General features: G+C 42.3%; 1 protein-coding gene across 3 annotated transcripts in view; it reads left to right on the top strand.

Moving 5' to 3' along the window:
* The window catches only part of ANGEL1 (angel homolog 1), a 111,161-nt gene that overhangs the window by 43,979 nt on the left and 51,241 nt on the right, over nt 1–15,941 (top strand). For 2 of the 3 annotated variants that reach the window (XM_023546408.2, XM_064292787.1), the window contains exon 2: nt 15,517–15,631. In XM_023546408.2, the coding sequence (XP_023402176.1) occupies nt 15,529–15,631 (103 nt within the window). In that variant the 5' untranslated portion in view covers nt 15,517–15,528. Of the gene's footprint in view, nt 1–15,314; nt 15,632–15,941 lie in introns of those variants that run through there. The other variant, XM_023546410.2, reaches the window with a different exon arrangement.

The raw sequence follows: 15,941 nt of genomic DNA, 5'->3' as shown, positions 1-15,941 counted from the left end.
TTGACCTGCCAGATGGGGGCTTTTCCACCACTGGGTCACTGATCTGGGACCAGACATGGGCTCCCGAAGGTCATGTACTGGGTTCAGAGCTCATTCGTCCTCCATCAGCAGGCCTGGACAGTTTGGGAGGAAGCCACCCTACTCTTTGAGTGGGCTCAGTTTTGACCACCCAAGTTCTAGGATGGTGGGGTTCCAGAAGAGTCCATACAAGTCTGTGTCTTTCTTAGTCCTTGTCCATAGACTCAGCCCCAACATTTATTTCCCAGCCTGTGAGACAAGGTCTGTGTGACATGGGCCGGGAGTAGCAATCATTGGCAGTTAGAAGTCCACCATTTTTGTTGCAGTTCAGCCACCAAACTGCTGTGTGCCATCAGGAAAGTGATACTTTTCTGAGTCTTAATATTCTCATTAGTCAAACACTTAAAATTCCATGCAACCAGTGGAGTACTGATAAATGTTTAACAGCTGGCTCTCCCCAAAAATGTCCTGATTTTGTTGTGTTAGCCAATTTATGTGGTGTAAATATTCCCAACATGGCTGATTTCAAACTGCTAACATGATGTCAAAAATGAAAATTAAAGTTATTTTTTTTAGAGCCAGTAGGAGCCAGTTCTAACACAGCACTGCAAGCAACTCTCTTATTCCCTGCTTGCCAAGCCCTGAACCCAGGTCAATATAACACCTCATACCAATTCTAGAGGGTCCCAGGGGAGGAGAGATGGGGGCTTCGGGGCCCATGTAATCACTGGGTGTGATACTGAGGGAGCCCGAAAGACCTGAATGGTCAGATATGGGATGCCTTTTCACCTTTTGTCTCAAATTCAAGAGGTTCATCATTGTCCATGGTGCCAGGACCCTCTCGGGGGTTGCTGCCAGCTTCTCACCACCTTTCTGCTGCTTCCCTAAGAAGCACACCTGTCCATTCACTTCTGTCTCAAACTTTGAGCACCCTGCCTTCACATAGGCAAATCCCAGGGGGGTCTGTAGTTATCCTTCCATCCCAGCAAGCCCTAGGGAGAGTGGGCTTTGTTGGGAATTGGTCATGCATGGATTTGACCCCGACTCTGGCTGGGAGAGGAAGCTACTTCCCGAGCTCATCAGGGAGACTGATACGGCTTGATTCCTGGGAGTCCTGTCGAAAAGATGCCCACCCACCTGTGACTTTGTGACTTAGGAGCCGCTTTCATTTCATCTTCAACATTCCATGACCTCATGCAGTCATTGTGATCCATGTGGGTGAACCTGGCAACTGCAGGCCTCCTACCCTTTTCGTGGCTCTGACAGTCATCTTCTCTCATATGTCCACTGGGGCCAAGCTCAGGCTTGGCTGCGAGTATTCAGGTGTCGAGGGGGGGCCTCTCAGTGGTGGTGTACTGTCCTCTGAGTCAGGACCAAACCCAAGCCCCTTAATCAGGTGACTGTAAAGAGCCACCACCATGTTCTTCTCTCAAGGTGGCTGTACTTCAGGTACAAAGTATTTCAGTGATGGGTGAAATCAGTTTTCTCTTACCCATATCTTCCTTTTTTTGACTCCCTTGGGAGAGTAGCCTCAACGTTGGAGCAGAAGATCGAAAGCAAAGCACGACAAACATATGTTCTATCACTGCAGTTTGTGTCAGCCAAAGCAGTATTCAAACTACTGGGCTGCCTCACTTAAGCCACCTAACCAGCATTCCCAGGCTTGGCTGTTTTCACATGTCTTGGAGTTGAACTTCAGTTGCGGTTTACTCTCAAGAGAATCTGGAGGCGGGTTTGATCCTTCTTGATAAGCTTTCAGCACATCAACGGTCAGGTCAGTGACTGGAGGGCTTGGGGACATAAAAATCCCTTCTTGCCACTTAGAAGAATGATAGCGATCTAGGAATTTGGGTAGGGAAAACACAGTACGACTCCTGGAACAAAACAAAACAAAAGGTAAATGAGATGTTACTTATTCTTTCAGGTATTTGTTCTGAAAATATTTATTGAGCACCTACTAGGTACAAGGTACTAAAATAGGCACTATCGGTGGTGGGATTAAGACATGGGCCCTTCAAGGCAGGTACAACACAAAATAAAAACTGACAGGGCGTGCAGTCCCTGAGCAAATATTTTTGGTGGAATCTCTATTCATATAAACAATTTGAGTCATCCCAAATCTGTGGCAGTGCCATTCTGGTGGCCTAAATCTCATGTGATCCCTGGAAAAAAATACCAAACACAGCTGAAGGAATCATTCCAAGATGATGGTATAGACACAAAGCCTAGATAGCCTCAGAGCATCTGGTCAACCCCATGCTGGTGTAGAAGATAAGCAAGTATATGGGGGAGAAATAGGAACCAGGTAGCATTTTTTTTTTAGCATGTGGGGTCTGGTTAAGCTCCAGGTGCCATGCGGGGATGGCACTATTGGCCCCATCCAGTCCTGAGTATGAAAGAAGGAGTTAGAAAATTTGGAGGAAGGCACTCCAAAGAGCCCCTGAGCAGAGGCATCACTTGATAAAGGTTTCTTTGAGATTCTTTGTGAGTGTAGGTGTGAAAATGGCGTGGGGATGATGTCTGACCTCCTCTAACTTCACAAGGCAGAAGGAGAGTCAAGATCAACAGCATAAGGCTGACTCCCATGAGGCGGAGGCCAGGCAAGCCTCCTTTCTCTGTCATCTTTATCATTTTGACCCCAACCATCCCTCCCATGCATTCTCTACTTCTCTGCTGGGTTCGATAATTCACTGCCATGGCCACACAGAACTCACAGGTCATACTCACAATTATGGGGTTTATTAGGTTTGTAACAGGTTACAATTCAGGCTCAGGAACACCCAATGATACAGCTCTTCCATCAGGTCAGCCTCTTCCAATCATGCTTACAGGCATGCCCTTCCCTGGCCCTAGGCCTCTGCCCAAAGGCATTCAACTTTCTCTCTCTGTGGGCTGGGAAGCCCACCACACCAACTTCTGTAGCCTGGTTTCTGCTGCCAGGTCTCTGCCACTGCCTCTTGCCATCTTCAGGGTTGCAGTTCACTCTGTCTTCTGGGTCCAAGAGTTTCTCAGTATAGGGATCCCGAGTCCAAAGGATGGCTTGGCACCTGGCTCTTCTTCCTTGGTGGTGGTAGGATTCTCTCTTCCCCACCTCTGGGATGGCTCACCTCAAGCCCAGGAGAATGGCAAAACTGACCAATCCCTTTGGTGGGTCACAATTACCACATCTGCACAGTCCTGCCCAATCACTTGGGTGGGAGTTACAAGACCATGACTAGAGAGGCCTTACAAAAGTGATCTGTCACACCACAGTAGGGGATGGTGAGGTTTGTTCACATTAGGGAGTGTCCTTGGGCTCTGGAAAATTTGAGTCTGGGGAAAAGGCATTTTCCAGGAGTGTAGGATGAAGAGAGGCAGCAGAATCAGGAAAGGCCAACGTAGAATTAGGGGAGTGTAGGGTGTGAAGAGGAGTGGGGAAAGGAAAAGCCTGAAGGGCAGAGGAAACTCAGGAATAGATTCAAATGCAATAGGGAGCCACCGAAGATTTTTGAGCAGGAGAGTGATATAATCTGAGCTAACCTTTAGAATAGTGGAGAGAACTAAGAGCCAATAATTTTGCATAAGTCAATGCTGAAAAAATAAAATGTTCAAGAACCACAGTTTAAAAAACATATCTTTTTAAAGTCACGAAATGTAGTACCTGCAACTTCTTTTTGTATATTATTATTTTTTAAATTTCTCTATTACTGAATGATAAATATGACAATATATATACATATTTTTAAATACTATTTTACTGTGTTTTTGGTGAAGGTTTACATAGCAGTTTAGGTTCCCATTCAACAATTTCTACACAAGTTGTTCAGTGACATTGGTTACATTCTTCACAATGTGAGAACATTCTCATTATTTCCATTCTGGTTGTTCCATTTCCTTTAATCTAGTTTCCTTGCCCGTTTACATTCTCATCTTTATTTGAAGTGATTGTTGACTATTCTCCTATAGGTGATTTTTTAAAGGAGCATAGTACTTATTATTTTTTGAGCCAATTTGTTATTTAGCTGCAGGGTGACCTCAGGGGTTTGTTTTGGTTCAAGGTTTGAAGAGTATTTCAGGGTTATTGTCTCGTGGGTTTGTTTGGGTTTTGTTTTTTTTTTTTTGGAATTTGAGGCTCTGTTCCACATTTTTTCCCTGTTCGATCAGGGTCCAATTATTGTGGCCATGATGGGTATAGTTTTTAATTAAACTTTTTATTTCAAAATAATTTTAGACCTCCTGAAGAGCTACAAAACTAGTAGAGTTCTCATATACCCCTCCACCCGGCTTCACCTTATATTAATATCTTTTTTAAAATGATATTTTATTGTGTTTTCAGTGAAAGCTTATGCAGCAAATCAGGTTTCCATTTAACATTTTCTATACAAGTTGTTCAGTGTCATTGGTTACATTTTTCACAATGTGTCAATATTCTTATTATTTCTAGTTGCTCCATTTTCAACAATCTGGTTTCCCTGCTCCCCTTGTCGTCTCATCTTTGCTTTAGAGCAAGTGCTGACCTTTTGGTCTCATACAGATGATTTTTTAAAGGAGCACAGTAGTCACCAGTGATATTCTTTGTTTTATGAGCCAATCTGTTATTTAGCTGAAAGGTGACCTCCAGGAGTAGTTTCGGTACAAAGTTTAAAGTGTATCTCTGGACAATAGTTTCGGGGCTGGGGGGAGTCCTCTAGTCCCTATCAGTCCAGTAAATATGGACTTAGTAAGAATTTGAGTTTGGTCTACATTTTTCTCCCATTCTGTCATCACCCATCTATTGTGGCCCTGATCACAATGGTCAGTAGTGGTAGCTGGGCACCATCTAGTTCTTTTGGTCTCAGGTTTGTGTAGGCTATTAGTCCTATGGACTAGTTTCTTCTCTGAGTCTTTGATTTTCTTCTTTCTCTTTTGCTCCAGATGAGTGGAGACCAACAGTTGTATTCTTAGACGGCTGCTCGAAAGCTTTTAAGACCGCAGACATTACTCACCAAATTAGAATGTAAAACATAGACTTTATGAACTATATTATGCCAATTAATCAAGTTGTCCCATGAGACTATGGTCCTAAGTCTTCAAACCCAGTAAACCACTCCTGTGAGGTGTTTGATTATATCTAAGAAGTATCCATAACTGTGCCCCACATGTGCTTTACTATATATATGAATATATATGTGTGTTCACCCATATGTGTATATACATATGTGTTAACATCTTATATATACCACAGAAGAATTCTCAAAACTAAAAAATTAACATTGGTATAAGACTACTAACTTAACTACAGGCTTTATTTGTATGTCACCAGTTTTTTTCAGTAATGTCCTTTTTTGGTTCCAGGATCCAATCCAGGACCCTACATTGCATTTTGTTATCACGTCTCCATAGTCTCTGCCAAACTGTGACAGTTTCTCAGTCTTTGTCTTTCATGGCTTTGACATTTTTGAGGAGTGCTGGTCAGGTATCTTGTATAATGTCTCTTAATTTGGGTTTGTCTGATGTTTTGTCAATTGAGGCTGTGCATTACTGGGAAGGGTACCACAGAGCTGATGTGCCCATCTCAGGGCATCATATCAGACGGCACACGACGTCAATACGTGTTAACTTTGATAACTTGGTCATGGTGGTGTCTGTCATGTCTCTCCAGTGTACAGTTACTATTTTTCCTTTTGTAATTATTATTTGCAGGTACTTTAAGACTATGTAAATCTTTTGTTTCTGTTTAAACTTTCACCAGTTAATTTTAGCATTCGCTGATGGATTTGCCCCAGAAATTATTACTGTGGTGTTCTTCTAATGGTGACTTTCTATTTCTCACAACCACATTTATTAACTGGAATTCTTCTATAAGAGTGTTGTTCTTCTCCCCCATTTATTTATTCAGTTGTTTGTATCTGTGCCCTTTCAACATACCCACTTTTTTTTTTTTTTGGAGAGCTTTCTTACTTTCTGGCACTGTAGGAATGAACTACTTTTCTAAGTAGAGTGGTGTTTCGAAACCAAGATCTAGGTGCTGAGTGTGCTCATCACAGTTGGATTGTCACTGCTTCTAGTCCCTCTCAGTGGATAAAGCTAGGAAATATATATATATGTATGTATACCAACCTATGCATAACATATATATCCATATTTAGGTATATGAGTAGGTATGTGTATGTGTATATATATTATACACAGTAAGTCCCTGGGTTCTGAAAGTCCGACTTATGGACAACTTGTACTTGCCCTTTAATGTTATGTAAATTTGCCCTCACTTTGAAATGATTGAACCCTTACTCGCAACTAGTTTTTCTTCACTGTCACCTTCACTTGCTACATGTGCAGCCTTTAAATCATTGAAAAGGCTTTGAGCCTTTTCTTGCACTAACCCAAAACAAAACCTGTTGCCAGTGAATGGATTCCGACCATGCTATAGGACAGAGTAGACCTGGCCCATAGGGTTTCCAAGGAGTGGCTGGTGGATTTGAACTGCCAACCTTTTGGTTAGCAGCCAAGCTCTTAACCGCTACTCAACCAGGGCTCCTTCTTGCACTAAAGCGAGGCTAACTGTATGCACCTGTTCAGACTTACCTACAAATCTGACTTAAAGACATAGTTAGGAACAGATCTAATTCTTAACTCATGGGTTGCCTGTACTAGACGAAACAGTGAATCTATACTGATAGCTGTTTCTCCATTCTAGCTCCTTCTTCCCTACCCTCTTTAATGTGGTTATATGATTCATTTCTAATATCATTAGATTCATTTGTCACAGTTTGCATTTCATCTTTCCCTTGTCCTGACTAATTAAAAAAAAATTTACGTGCAGTAAAATTTACTCTTTATGGTGTACGCTCCTATGGGTTTTGACAAATACATAGAATCATGTATCCACAACTACAGTTCCGTTCAGAATAGTCCCATCACCCTAAAAATTCCTTCCTGCCGCCCCTTTGTGGTTAATCCCTCCCCACCCAACCCTGGCGACCACTGTTCTGCTTTCCAACCTTACAGTTTCACCTCTTCCAGAGACACATAAATGAAATCATACAATGTTCAGATTTTTGGGCCTGGCTTCTTTCACTTAGAAAAAAGCATTCATCCATGTTGTTGCCTGAAGCAGTAGTTTGTTCCTTTCTATTACAGAACAATATTCCATTGTACAGATATACTAGTTTATTTATCCAATTGCCCACTGAAGGACATCTTCGTATTTTACTTTTTTGTGATCATGAATGAAGCTACTGTAAAAATTCATGTAAAGGTATTTGTGTGGACATAAGTTTTCATTTCTCTTGGGCCTAATAATGGGATTGTTAGGTCACATTGTAGGGTTGCTATGAGTTGGAATCAACCAGACAGCAATAGGTTTGGTTTTTTTGGTATTGTAGGTATATGTTTAACCTTGTAAGAAACTGCCAGGTTGTTTTCCAAAACAACTGTACCAGTATGTATTTCCAACAGGAATGTGTGGCAGTTTCAGGTGATCTACCTTCTCCTCAAAACTTGTGATGCCAGTTTTTTTTTTTTGGCCGTTTTAATAGGTGTGTAGTGATGTTTTTAATTTGCATTTCCCTAATGGCTATTGATGGAAACCATGGTGGCATAGTGGTTAAGAGTTTGGCTGCTAACCAAAAAGTTGGCAGTTCAAATCCACCAAGTGCTCCTTGGAAAGCCTATGGGGCAGCTCTACTCTGTCCTATGGGGTCGCTGTGAGTGGGAATCGACTCAATGGCAATGAGATTAATGGCTATTAATGTTGAGTATCAAAAAAAAAATTTTTATCCTTTCTTATGCTTATTTGCCATTCATGTATATTCTTTGTTTTTTGTTCAAATCATTTGCCCATTTTAATTTTTTTTTTCTTATCGTTGAGCTTTGAGAGTCTTTTATGTATACTGGATAACAAGTCCTTTGTGAGAAATGTAATTTGCCAATATTTTCTCTTAGTCTGTGGTTTGTCTTTTCCTTCTCTTCACAGTGTCTATCCCAGAGTAAAAATTTTAATTTTTTTTTATAATTTTTATTGTGCTTTAAGTGAAAGTTTACAAATCAAGTCAGTCTCTCACACAAAAACCCACATACACCTTGCTACAAACTCCCAATTACTCTCTCCCTCCACTCTCTCTTTTTCTGTCCATTCGCCAGCTTCTAACCCCCTCCACCCTCTCATCTCCCCTCCAGGCAGGAGATGCCAACATAGTCTCAAGTGTCTACCTGATCCAAGAAGCGCACTCCTCACCAGCATCCCTCACCAACCCATTGTCCAGTCCAATCCATGTCTGTAGAGTTGGCTTCGGGAATGGTTCCTGTCCTGGGGCAACAGAAGGTCTGGGGGTCATGACCACCAGGGTCCTTCTAGTCTCAGTCAGACCATTAACTCTGGTCTTGTGAGAATTTGGGGTCTGCATCCCACTGCTCTCCTGCTCCCTCAGGGGTTCTCTGTTGTGTTCCCTGTCAGGACAGTCATCGGTTGTAGCCAGGCACCATCTAGTTCTTCTGGTCTCAGGAAAAAATTTTAATTTTGATTAAGTCCAATTTACAATTTTTTTTTCTTTTTTATTGTGCTTTTGGTGTAATATCTAAAAACTCTCCAACTCAAGGCCATGCAGGTTTTTTTCTACGTTTTCCTCTAGAAGTTTTATAGTTTTAGCTTTTACATTTAGGTCTGTGATCCATTTTCTGTTAGTTTTGTATAAGAAGTAAGTTAAAGGTCAAGGATTATCTATTTAGTGGCCGTTCAGTTGTTCCAGTATCATTTGTTGAAAAGATTATCCTTTCTCCCTTTTCACCTTTGCCAAAAATCGGTTGAGTAAATGTGTTCTTTTGGCTTTTGGGGCAGGGAGAGAGTAGCATTTCAGATACTACACAACCAGCTTGTGTTGTATCATCTGATTAAGATGTTGCACTTATAAACTACTGGATTGTGAGTTGCAACCCATGGTGCTGGAAGGTGGGTGGGAGGGACTTAGGGGTAGAAGATGAACTGATTCTATGAAACCAATAAAACTGAAGCTGTTCCCTTCAAATTGATTCCGACTCATAGCTACCCTCTAGGACAGAGGAGAACTGTTCCATAGAATTCCCAAGGCTGTCAATCTTTACAGAAGCAGACTGCCACATCATTCTCCTGTGGAGCAGCTAGTGGGTTCAAACTGCCAACTATTCGGTACCAACTGAGTCTATATTTAATCCAAAGGAGACAGTCCCAGGGGTGGGGAGAAGAGATGTCATTTTGACTTGAAATGAGTCAAAGAGAATGCCCCCCAGGGCAAAGTATGGATGTGAAATACTTAGAGAATGGTAAGTTCCTTCTTCATCACCGATATTCCTGCTAAAACACTTCCCTATGTGGGGACCAAGGTAGAAGAACCCTTTAATATCCTATAAGCTACCATTTATATAAGTGTCAGGCATTGTTCTGAGGCCTTTACATGTATTGCCAGCCAATGAGCCGATGCCGTCGAGTCGAACTCCTGACAAGACAACCTTTTATATGTATTAGCACATTTAAATTGCCCAACAACAATGATTATACTATTGTGGGATGTTATTATTATTCCAAAGAGCCCTGGTAGTGCAATAGTTAAGTGCTTGGCTGTTAATCAAAAGGTTGGTGGTTCGAACCCACCAATGGCTCCTTGGGAGAAAAGACCTGACAATCTGCTTCCTTAAAGATTACAGCCTGGGAAACCCTATGGGGCAGTTCTTCCCTGTCCTATAGGGTTGCTATGAGTTGGAATTGACTCAATGGTATACAACAACAACAATTATTATTCCCATTTTACAGATGAGGAAACTGAGCACAGAGAGGTTAAATAACTGGACTAAGGTCCCACAGCTAGCAAGTGGCAGAGCAGGATATAAGTGGTCAGTGTGGCTCCAGAGCCCATATCGTTTCTCCACATTGACTCCCTTGCTGTTCCTTGAAGGTATGAAGGTTGTCCCCCACTCACAGCTGCCGCTGCCTGTGTTTTAGCCTATGGCAGGGGCAGCTTACGTGGCCCCTGGGAAGACCAAATTGTTCAGCTTAAGGAGGACTTTCCTAAGGAAGCATGAAAGCGAGTGACTGTGAATGAGGTTATTATTCCGTCAGCTGTAATAGGCTGAAAGTGGCCTGTGGGCTACATGCTGCCACCACTGCTTTAGGACTTTTAATGTCACAGGAATTTGTAGAAGGGGCTGGAAGCTGGAGAAAATTCCTCTGGAAGTGGGGAGGCAAGGTAGGGGGAGAATGATGCAAAAGTTCTGGCCAAGGTAACATGAGCCTGATCCAGATGGGCAGCCTGCCCAGGAGCAGTACCCCCCATTGAGGGCCTTTCAACAGTTTTCAAGTGTAGTATGTTGACAGGTTGGTTGTAAAGACTGTGATCGCAACACATTCGAAGAAAAAGTTTGAAAGTAGGATCATGAGACATTAGAGAAAGTGGTCACAGTGTGACAACTTTTGGGGTCCATTCAATCCCAGGACCCTCACCAATTAAGGGCTCAGGCCCTGCACCATGGCCTGGCCCTCCCTCCATCTTTACTACCCTGAGCATGGTGGAGGGATCAGCCACAGTGTTGGGAGGGATGGAGGAAAGGGTGGTTATGGATGCTGGTCAATGTGTTGGTGTGGCAGCAGGAAGTAGGGAGTTCTTACTTGGTGGTTCTGTTTTTTTGGTGAAGTTGGTGGGAAATCATCTCCTGAGAACCAGAAGGGAGGCAATAGAGCAGGAAGTTTGAGAAGGATGCTCCCTGTGGGAATGGGAGAGGAAGCTAATTAAGGAATATGGGGCTGCTTAGGGAGGGTTAAGGGCTGAAGCAAGATCGGAGACCAGGACATTAATGACACTAACCCATGTAGCTGATAATTTCATTCATTGGTGCTCAGCAGCCCAGATGGAAAAGCCAAGAAGAGAGATGGATTTTTTTTTTTTTTTTTTTGGCTTGGGCAGATATAATCAAAGAACAATGAGGCAGGAGAGTTGATGATGTTGGGAAGAAAGTGATTTAAGATGGGTCATGGGAATTATATGTTGGATAGAGAAGGAAAAGGTGACAGAGGGAAAGAGACAGAAAAAAAAAATCAAAGGGAGCTCTTGGGCTTGGGAAGTTAAAGCACAGTTGAAGGGAAAGTGGGAGAGCCATAAGGTGATCAGAGTGGGGCGTGTGAATTTCTGATTTCAGAGGTGGAACAGTATGACACGTCCAAGGTATGGCTAGGGCAGGGGGTGTTTGAAGTAGAAAGGGAATAAAGGTCATTGAAGAGGTGAAGACAATGATCTTTGAGGATGGGGGATGGCTTATCCACATTGATGATGGGAAGACTTGAAGTAGGGAAGAAGACCGTGAGTTCCCAGTCAATGTCTTCAGGAATAAGGGGGAGTGACCAGGCAGTCCAAAAGACAAGGATGACGTTCAGGTAGACATTGATGTGTGCTCAATAAATTTCTAATGAATTCATGAATGAATAAATCAGTGAATAACTGAGTGAATGAATGCATCATCTCAGACCAATCTGGCACTTTCTACAGCACTCTGTATCTCAGAGTGTCCCAAAGACATCAGGCTCAGAGAAGCTAAGTTATGTTATTGGGAGTGTAGGAACCTTGTGTTATTATAAAAGTTGAAGATACGGGGTATACAGTTCTTTTCAGCCTATCCCGTCTGAGAGGCTGTTTGTGTCCTCTAGACTTGCAAGGTCCAAGGTAGCCACTAGATCTGTGTGAGGAACCATGGTGGTACAATGGTTAAGCACCAGGCTGCTAACTGAAAGGTTGGTGGTTCAAACTTACCCAGTGGCTACATGGGAAAAAGACCCAGCAATCTGCTTCTGTAAAGATTATAGCCTAGAAAACCCTATGAGGCAGTTCTACTCTGTCACATGGGGTTACTGTGAGTTAAAACCGACTCCATGGCACTTAAAAACCACAATAGCTCCTTGTGGCTACTGAGTACTTGAAATGTGGCTAGTCTTAACTAAGATGTGCTATTCATGTAACGCACATACAGAATTTTGAAGACTTAGTACAATAAATATTGATTACATATTGAATGTTAAAAATTTAAATGTATGGGTTAAATAAAATATATTATTTAAATTAATTTCACTTGTGTTTAGTTTTTTTTTAACCTTTTTCATGAGTCTATTAGAAAATTAAAAATTACATATGTGGTTCACATATTTCTTTTGGGCAGTACTGCTCCAGGACTTGGTCAGTAGCCTCTGCAAACCTGAAAGAAACATTATGCCACCCCTACATGTTTAACTATGGAGTTTATAAAGGCAACCACCCTGGTTGAGCTTCCATATATATATGTAGTCATAAGTAAAATTTAAGTCATCAAAGCATGCAGATAGGAAATGCTAACTTAAAAGAACGTTTAGATCCTGCAAAGTATCGGAAAACCTTCCACTTGCCCCATTAGATAAGTTCTGCATCCTTGAAACCACTCTAATAGTGGATCCTAACCAGTTGCCATCAAGTCAACCCTTACTCATGATGACCCAGCCTACGTGCGTCAGAGTAGAACTGTGCTCCGCAGGGTTTTCAATGACTGATTTTCTGGAAGTAGATCACCAGGCCTTTCTTCTGAGGTGCCTCTGGGTGGACTCAAACCTCCAACCTTTGTTTAGCAGCCAAGCTGTTAACCTTACAAATGGTGATGATCAGTACTTATTATTTATTGTCTTCATTGTTATCATAGTTGGGATGAATTGAGGTGTTTAGCTGGCCTCTTGGAGTATTTCTGACATAATGAAGCCGCAGATGGTGCCGACTGTATTGCAGTTTTCTTTTGACTAGGGAGGCTGCATGTCTCCAGGCCAAGTCTTCTTGGAATCTGTAGTTACCAGCTTGCTCAGTAATGCCACCTTACCTTTTGGAGGGCCGGAGTCTTATTTGAGCCAGGGATGTGAAAAAAGACCCTACATTAGCAATAGCCAGAGCCATTTTTTACCATTTCAAGAAGTATAATAGTAAACACTGAGAGATTATCCTGGGTCAGGCACAGTGAGGGAACCGAGACTCCAAGAGGTTAGGTAGCCTGAGAGGTTACCACAGTTAAGAAGTGGTAGAGCTTGGATTCGAACTTGGTAGTCTAACTCCAAAGCTTGTGATTCTCACATTGCCTTATACTTTCCAACATAGCTGATTATGGGTTAGAAAACAAAAAGGGACCAGCCTAGCTTAACTGGCCTCAGGAAAGACCTTTGAGAGAAAATGGTATCAGTTGGCCTGGTACATTTTCGCCCATGCATATGAACTGAGCAGCCCAGTTGAGACTGAGTCCTTTAGCGGAGGTTCTTAAACTTTTTATCAAAATAACTTGGTAAGTATTTAAGGAATACAAAATCTTGGGGCCCCACTTCAGACCTGTTAAATCAGAACCCTGGGAATGGGGTCTCTTGTTGTGGGGTGCCGTCGAGTGTTAGTTCTGACTCATAGTGACTCTACGTACAACAGAATGAAACGTTGCCCAGTCCTTCGCCATCCTCATAATCATTGCTCTGCTTGAACCCATTGCTGCAGTCACTGTATCCATCTTGTCGAGGGTCTTCCTCTTTTTCACTGACCCTCTACTTAACCAAGAATGATGTCCTTCTCCAGGGACTAGTCCCTTCTGATAGCATGTCCAAAGTATGTGAGACAAAGTCTCACCACCCTTGCTTCTAAGGAGCATTCTGGCTGCACTTCTTCCGAGACAAATTTGTTGTTTTTCTGGCAGTCCAATGTATATTCAATATTCTTCACCAACACCATAATTCAAATACATCAGTTATTCTTCAGTCTTCTTTATTTACTGCCTAGCTTTTGCATGCATATGAGGCGTTTAAAAATACCATGGCTTGGGTCAGGCACACCTTAGTCCTCAAAGTGACATTGTTGCTTTTTAGCACTTTAAAAAGGGCATTTACAGCAGATTTGCCCAATGCAATACGTCGTTTGATTTTTTGACTGCTGCTTCCGTGAGTGTTGATTGTAGATCTAAGTAAAATGAAGTCCTTCACAACTTCAATATTTTCTCCATTTATCATGATGTTGCTTAGTGGTTCAGTTGTGAGGATTTTTGTTTTATGTTGAGGTGTAATCTATACTGAAGGCCGTAATCTTTGATCTTCATCAGTAAATGCTTCAAGTCCTCTTCACTTTCAGCAAGCAAGGGTGTGTCACCACAGGTTGTTAATTAGTGTTCTGTAATCCTGATGCCCTGCTTTTCTTCATCTAGTCCAGTTTCTTGATTATTTGCTCAGCATACAGATTGAATAAGTATGGTGAAAGGATACAACCCTGACACACACCTTTCTTGATTTTAAACCACGCAGTAGCCCCTTGTTCTGTTTGAATGACTGCCTCTTGGTCTATGGTCTATGTACAGGTTCTGTATGAGCACAATTAAGTGTTCTGGAATTCTCATTCTTCGCAATGTTATCCATAATTTGTCATGATCCACACAGTCGAATGCCTTTGCAGAGTCAATAAAACACAGGTAAACATCTTTCTGGTACTTTCTGGTTTCGGCCAAGATCCATCTGACTTCAGCAAATGATATCCCTTGTTCCACGTCCTCTTCTGAATCCAGCTTGAATTTCTATCACTTATATGTCAATGTACTGCTGTAACCACTTTTGAATGATCTTCAGCAAAATTTTAGTTGTTTGTGATATTAATGATATTCTACGATAATTTCCAAATTCCAAATTCCATTGGATCACCTTTCTTTGGAATGGGCACAAATATGGATCTTTTCCAGTCAGTTGGCCAGGTAGCTGTCTTCCAAATTTCTTGGCATAGACAAGTGAGCACCTCCAGCGCTGCATCCAGTTGTTGAAACATCTCAGTTGGTATTCTGTCAATTCCTGGAGCCTTGTTTTTCACCAATACCTTCAGTGCCCCCCGCCAAAAAAGGTTTTTTTTTTTGGTTTGTCCTTCAGTGCAGCTTGGACTTCTTCCTTCAGTACCATCGGCTCTTGATCATATGCTACCTTCTGAAATGGTTGAACATCAACCAATTTTTAAAACATTTCCTAAGTGGATAAGGAACCATGACTTCACAAAATAATAAATTTAGTCTCTACGTAAATATCTTGTTTAGGATCAGTGTTGCAACATAGACTTCGGGGAAACTATTGGGGCAAAATGGAAGGCGGGAACAAGGAGAGTTTGTTTACTTAAGCCATTGAGTGCGTCAGTCAAATCCCACTCATAGTAACCCTATAGGGCAGAGTAGAACTTACTCTTGGATTAGGAAATCTTTACAGGAGCAGATTGGCAGGTCTTTTCTCCCACAGAACTGGCCGGTAGGTTCAAACCACCAACCTTTCAGTTAGTAGCGTATCTCTTAACCATTGTGGCACCAGGGCTCCCTGGGGACTCCTTAAGTAGAGGTAATGTTTGTGGGCTAGTTTCTAAGGGGTTTCCCAACGTTCAGATTGTCTCTGGGGCCTCTACTTCTCATCTCAGGAAAAGGGATGGGTGTTGTTGCCTGGAAGTAGATTCTGCCTATAGAGCTAAGGATAAAAAGTGGGAAGGCCACAATACTGACTCTTCTTTTTCCTTTTAGCTTTTTGGTGTTATGATGTACCCAGCTGGTCCTGGATCTGGTGATTCCCCAGAGGGCTTCCCTGAACAACCAAGGCTCCAGCCACAAATTGGAAATTGCACAGCTCAGACACTGGGTACTGAAATAAGGGAGTATTATACAGTGCTTTCTTCTTCACAGCATGGTTGGGGCAGAAGATTGACGGTGGGGGTTTGGGGAAGAGAGACTCAAAGAGACCTTTGATTAGCACAGAGTTGATGGAGGAACTGGGCTTCATTTAGTGATATATGCTTTGTTCAGTCAGTCAGCAACGGTTTATTTGGGCCCTACTATATGCCCAGCTGGAAACCCTGGTGGCGTAGTGGTTAAGTGCTACGGCTGCTAACCAAGAGGTCGGCTGCCCGAATCCGCCAGGCGCTCCTTGGAAACTCTGTGGGGCAGTTCTA

Source organism: Loxodonta africana, chromosome 10 (assembly GCF_030014295.1).
Source record: "Loxodonta africana isolate mLoxAfr1 chromosome 10, mLoxAfr1.hap2, whole genome shotgun sequence".
Classification (NCBI taxonomy): Eukaryota; Metazoa; Chordata; class Mammalia; order Proboscidea; family Elephantidae; genus Loxodonta; species Loxodonta africana.
The sequence above is the reverse complement of the archived record's forward strand: the minus strand, read 5'-3'. Positions and strand labels throughout refer to the sequence as shown.